The 6,449-nt window shown below is 37.9% G+C and overlaps 1 protein-coding gene and 1 long non-coding RNA gene across 2 annotated transcripts in view; both read right to left on the reverse strand.

The window, feature by feature from the left end:
• Positions 1-1,613: 1,613 nt before the first annotated feature.
• On the reverse strand, positions 1,614-2,095 carry LOC122139492. Its single transcript, XR_006156347.1, has 2 exons — positions 2,039-2,095; positions 1,614-1,714 (listed from the first exon to the last, which is right to left on the reverse strand). It is a non-coding gene; the product is annotated as an uncharacterized LOC122139492 (long non-coding RNA).
• Positions 2,096-3,676: 1,581 nt separating this feature from the next.
• Positions 3,677-6,449, reverse strand: part of LOC109102375 (ribonuclease inhibitor-like) — a 6,891-nt gene continuing 4,118 nt past the window's right edge. Inside the window, exons 3-4 of the mRNA XM_042736145.1 lie at positions 4,952-5,122; positions 3,677-3,776 (exon numbers count right to left, since the gene is read on the reverse strand). Of these exons, the coding sequence (XP_042592079.1) occupies positions 3,677-3,776; positions 4,952-5,122 (271 nt within the window). The remainder of the gene's footprint in view (positions 3,777-4,951; positions 5,123-6,449) is intronic.

The raw sequence follows: 6,449 nt of genomic DNA on the forward strand, positions 1-6,449 counted from the left end.
ATGGCTCTTTGGGGATGAAGTCTCAGCGTGAGCGTGTTTGTTAATTCAGTAATTCAGTGTTTGACAGCAGGCCTCTGTTCAGCAACTGAGAAATCAGCCTCCTGGAGAAGGGGCCTTTCCAGAAACACTCTCTCACTGACAAACACTGAGTGAACAGAGATACAAAGCAGTCAGATTTTCTGTTTGTTATTGCATCAGGTTTAGAGAATATTTCAGGGGTTCAGAGATCAGACAAAGAATAGAGAGAACAGAACAGTTTGTGATGTAAATCAATGAGATCTTTATAACAGTTCAGAAGATGCTGTCATAAATTATCTAAATATCAGCGGTCCTCTATATCTCCAATGTATATTAGTAGATGAGACTGAAATGATCCAAAGATATAATGCAGTGATTAGAATTAGATTAGAGTGAAGAAATAAAGGCTCCTCAGAAGATGTGAGAGATGTTCTGGAGAAGCTTTGTAGTCATTCCTCAGCTGAGGAACAGTGAAAGTAAACTTCTGAAACAAGCGGCTCTCAAAGATCCTGATGATCAGATTTGAGGCGCTACTGATTTTTCTAATAAAGCTGCATCAGTCAGTGATGTTCAGCTGGAAATGTTACTAACAACATTTTTTTTTTCTTTTTTTCTTATGTGGACAGAAAAAAGGCAATACAGGCAATTAATTGCATAAGGAGAAAATATGGGTTAAATGCATCTGGAATCAAGTCTGTTTCTGAAGTAGACAGTCACTGCTGGAAAATGAAATATTCTATAAACTGCCAGTTTTGTGGATAATGACTCTTTAAACTCTCTATGAAGTTTGGCAACCCTTTCGAATCAAGTTGGCGAACACAGATATTATATGATATCGCACATCTTCAGTCTGTCATCACTATATTACATCAGAGGAGTCTTTCTGTCAACCTAAACCTATTTTCTGCTATCTGTATTAAACAATACATTTGTCTTTTATAGAAATGGGGAGTACAACAAATTCATGACAGATTTTACATTAAGCTACCCGCATAAATGTATAATGAAAAAGTTCTTTAAAGCATCTAGTGAAGAAATGCTATAAAGTAATTTTTTAAAGGTATTTTTTTTACCTCAAGCTATTTTGAAAACATCTGCTGCGTGGATAAAAAAAGAAAAACTTACTACACATATCAGTCAAAATTGTGTTAAAATCCTTTAAAATTTCACGATTATTCAGAACAGAGTAAAATATACAAAACAGAAAGTATAAGCAGCTTTAAAATTATAAACTAAACAACATATAATCATCTAGAAGAAAAAGTATTTAAAGAGAAATCTATCAACATGTATTTATGTGTTTATAAAGATGTTTTCCGGTGTGATCTCTTGTATTTTTTTTTTTATTTTTTTGGTTATTACTTTGGATATTCGGTCAGGTTTGGTCATACAGATAAGAATAAGATATTAATAGAAAGTGTAAAGGGTTCACTTTCAATGGGTCACATAAACATATTCATTCCAATTTAATTTAAATCTAATGTAACATTCTAATTTTGTCGGTTAACGGTCAATGATTGGTTAACGAGTGTTAGGAGTCGTTCAGGAAAATGAACCAAAATGAACATCCCTAAATTATTGTTGTCCCCTTCACGCAGTCTGTGTTGATTGTGTGACTGTGACGTCTCTGTAGCGGCTCTTATTCACCATCAGCTGATCCTGAGGAAACTGAACTGACGTCTCAATACTGAGAGTCCTAAAATAAAACACACAGACAGTCACATATGAAGTCTGAGATTACATTACTGCGGCACACAATCACATCAGCAGATCCATTTCAGAAAACACACAGTATATTCATATTACAGCCATTAATAACAGTAAATAATCAACAACTACTATCACTTAAAGACACTGTAAGAGATAAAAATATTAGTATATTCAAAATCAGTCACATCACAGAATTAAAAACAGTTTAAAGTACAGAGATTAAAGTGGAGCTGAATTATTATCTTCTATTCTCAGATCACACACACAGGAGGTCTGTTACTCAATTTAGAAACTTTAAATAAACACTCACAATAGGATAATGTCTCCAGTTTATAATGTGGATCGTCCTTCGAATCAGAGTAACTTCTGACTAGAATCTCTCCAAGTTTATTTCAAACAGTCAGTTCTCTCAGGTGTGAGGGTTTTGATCTCAGGCTGAGTCAGAGCAGCACAACCGTTTATCTGTGACACCTGTCTCTCAACCTGTGAGAACAATGGCACAATGTGGTGTAGTTGAAGTGTCAGCCAGTTTGTTATTGACTCTGGTCTCAGAGCGGAGAGGAGATATAATGACCAAAGCACTGCCACATACTCCTGCTGACAGAATCAGATTTCACCCATGTTGATGCTCAATGCTGCTGTTTGAAACTGTCATGTGCTTCAGGACTGAACAGACACACAGAGCTGAATGTGAGATATTGTTTCATAGTGATATAAGGACAGATATGTCTGGAGAAACAGTCACTTGCTCCTCTAATAAGCACCTACAGGAGGACATCTGCTTCACAGGGAGCCACGTGTTCCCCATTACATCTCATTTAGTAACTTTGTGATCAAACACAGAATTGTGTCATGTTTGGTCTCATCTGGCAGATTAAAACTGAATAGAAATGTGCCGAACTCAATGGAATTATCAAAGGTTTACAAAGTAGACCTCTTGCCTATGCTTCACAGGAGCCACGTGTTCCCCATTACGTCTCCTGGCTCATCACCCGTTTACCTCCAGCTTTATTGTCTTTGGTGTTTGTTTTCCACTTTGATTAACTTTCTTTTCTTAAATAATGCTTTTCTCAGGAAATAAGACAGGGATGGACAAATGATGTGATCGGTCCTGGAGGATCGCAAGAGTTTAGCTTCAACCTGATTAAAACTCAGCCGTCTGTAACTTTCTAGTGATCCTGAAGACTACTGATTACTGTGTTCAGAAAGACTGTAGTAACACACAGGTGAACAGGACACTAGAGCAGAGGGAAGACCTAGACGAAATACTAGCTTCTCCCCGAACACGATTTCAACCGCGGAGGTCTTTAACCTGGGTCCGCGTGCAAGATCCCGCCCTGTGTTCAGCTGGGTTTAATTGGGGTCTGAGCTAAACTCTGCAGGATCAGGCCCCTCCAGGACCGAGCTTACCTCTCCCTGAGATAAGAGGAGGAACATTAGGCAGCAAATAAATATATAAAATAAAAAATAAATGCTTTGTGGTTTTCACAGGTGTTGAGGGTCTTTTTTATCATTGATAATGCTGAACGCTGAAGTGATTGTAACTTTCATTCACATCATTGATCACTGTAATACTGAGTTAAACTAAACACATTCAGACTCTTGTCTGTTCAACTCTTAACCTCTGAGATATTCATCCTGCAGTAAGTCACAGAGACTTTACTATTTTACATTTTATTTGAAAGTTCATTATTGATCAAACTATCATAATCAAAGCATGTGATGTAATGGAAATGAATGAAATTAATAGAGTAAATTCCTTGGTGAAATATAGTGTTTACTGAACATTGCTGATTTTAATTTCTAAAACTGGCATTAAAGTTATTTTACTGAAGCAAAGACATGTGTGACTATCAGAGAGATCTTACCTCAGTTTCTCCAGTTTACAGCGAGGAATCCTGTAGTACACATCAGAAAGCAGCTTCAACTGAATCTCTCTAGTTTATTCTCACAGACACAGATCCAGTTTTCTCAGGTGTGAGGGGTTTGATCTCAGAGCTGAAGTCAGAGCAGCACAACCTTCATCTGTGATGTCACAATCACTCAACCTGTAGAGAACAATGACACACTCTCTCACTCTTCTCAGATCAGATCAGTTTAGCAGGGAATCCATTATTAACTGAGGTCAAACCCAAACATGACCATAAAAACATCTAAATTTGACATGCAGTACTTTAGATGTTAGAAACCTTTTAACATTATTAACATTGTTTACAGTAAGTGAAACACCAATTTCGATACTATACTGTCATTTTCTGCCGGATCAGGTATCGGTCAGACAGGGCCTGTCCAAATCTGATATTGTTCTTTATACTATTCTGTTACTGTTAAGCCAGTATCGGAAATAACCGCTCGCGACTGTGATATAATACACTACACATCAATATCTCTTTATCTTTGCGCTTTGAACTTTTAATGTGAAGTGTTGCGACATCGACTGCTTCAAGCGTATCATTCTGTGCACCGGATGCTCCTTCTGTAAGTAAGCGAAGCTGCAAATGTATTTGTTTTGTTCTTATCATCATCATATGCTGTTGCCTATATTACAGGCCGTGCGCTTATACATTTAAAAGAAATGTCTTTTCATTTTATAGTATATGTTATATAAATATATTGTTTTCATGAATGTGGGTTTTATAACAACACAAAAAGCAACGTAACATTTTATCAGATTTAGTGCTGGCACTTTTATTTGTTCCCCACTAAATAATAATGTTTTTTCACTATATATTTAGATTTACAAAATTATTGTGAACTGATTTTAATTTTTTAAATTATAATTAGCTTCTGAATTATCCACTAAACCAGTTTATCATATTTTTTTTTCTTTATTATTAATTAGTCTGTATTTAGTTGATTGTGAAAGAGTGATTATCAGCTCCACACAGAAGTATACAAATATAATTTCACTTGATGGTATTCATGTAATTTCTTCCTGTAACAAATGCAGATATTCTCTACTGTACATATAAACTACAGTGAACATCAGAATAGTAATGACTTTTGCAATGCTGTTTATTTTAATACTGAAAAGATGAGGCTGAACCCTTCATATTTACTTTAAATGTGCTTCATGTGTGAGTCATATATGATCTTACCACAGTGGCTCCAGTTTATAGTGAGGATCCTGTTTACTGAAGACTGTGGAATTCATTCTTAGAATTGACATTAAAGGATGTTTTACTGAGGACAAAGACATGTGTGACTATCAGAGAGATCTTACCACAGTTTCTTCAGTTTACAGCGAGGATCCTGTAGTACATCAGAAAGCAGCTTCACTGAATCTCTTAGTTTATTCACAGACAGATCCAGTTCTCTCAGGTGTGAGGGGTTTGATCTCAGAGCTGACGTCAGAGCAGCACAACCTTCATCTGTGACGCCACAATCTCTCAACCTGTAGAGAACAATGACACACTCTTCACTCTCTCAGATCAGATCAGTTTAGCTGTGAATCCATTATTAATTGAGGTCAAACACAAAACATGATCATAAAACATCTAAATTTGACATGCAGTACTTTAGATGTTAGAAACCTTTTAACATTATTAACATTGTTTACAGTAAGGAAACACCAATTTCGATACTCATACTGTCATTTTCTGCTGGATCAGGAATCAGTCAGACAGGGCCTGTCCAAATCTGATATTGTTCTTATACTATTCTGTTACTGTTAAGCCTGCTAAATAGGGAGGCGTGACCATAGCCAGTAAAGCACTACTTAACGAGCTGTTTTGTAAGCGCTTGTCAGAAGAAACAGTCGAGCGACAGATAAGGACAGCAGTTTGTATGTGTTTTGCCTCGTTTTCTCATTAGTTCTGTACAAGAAACATAGAGAGCTGGTTGAACCCAGCTCTTTACTGTGTGTCTTACCCTGGTGAATACTGCTAAATAGGGAGGCGTGACCAGCTAACTTCAGTCCTCGTGTGAAGCCTCCTCGTGTGAAGACCGACGAGTGTAAAGACCATCGACTCTACCTGCGCGACTCCACCGAGCAAGGACACCAACAGGGCACTTGAGTATTGCTTTCTCCCCTTAAATTTTTGTACAGCTTGTCCTCAAATACTTATTTTGGTCACTTGTAGTCACTATGTGCTTTCAGATCTCTACTATCACTACTAACACTCGGAGAGCACGTTTTGTACCTCGAAGGAAGGCCTGCCCGACAAATCTAAGGCCTGTCCCTCTGACCTCTACTACTACATTCTCTATTCCAGTTGGTCTCTGGAACTGCCAGTCTGCTGTTAACAAAGCAGACTTCATTTCTTCTATTGCTACTCATTCCGGTCTCAACCTCATGGCACTGACTGAGACTTGGATCAAACCTGAAGACACTGCCACTCCCGCAGCCCTCTCCACTAATTTCACTTGTTCCCACACCCCTCGTACGACTGGGAGGGGTGGAGGTACTGGTCTCCTTATATTGAAAGATTGGAAATTTGATCTTCAACCACCACCTACAGGTAACGGTTCATTTGAATCACATGCTGTTCATTTATCGTCCCCCAGGTCAATTGGGAAACTTCTTGGAGGAGTTGGATGTGCTGCTATCAAACTATCCTGAAGATGGTACTCCTCTGGTACTGCTTGGTGACTTCAACATCCATCTAGATAAACCCCAGGCTGCTGACTTCAACACTCTGCTTGCCTCATTTGATCTCAAGCGAGTGTCTACTACAGCGACTCACAAATCGGGCAACCAAATGGACCTCATCTACACACAG

This window comes from Cyprinus carpio, chromosome B13, assembly GCF_018340385.1.
Source record: "Cyprinus carpio isolate SPL01 chromosome B13, ASM1834038v1, whole genome shotgun sequence".
Taxonomy (NCBI): Eukaryota; Metazoa; Chordata; class Actinopteri; order Cypriniformes; family Cyprinidae; genus Cyprinus; species Cyprinus carpio.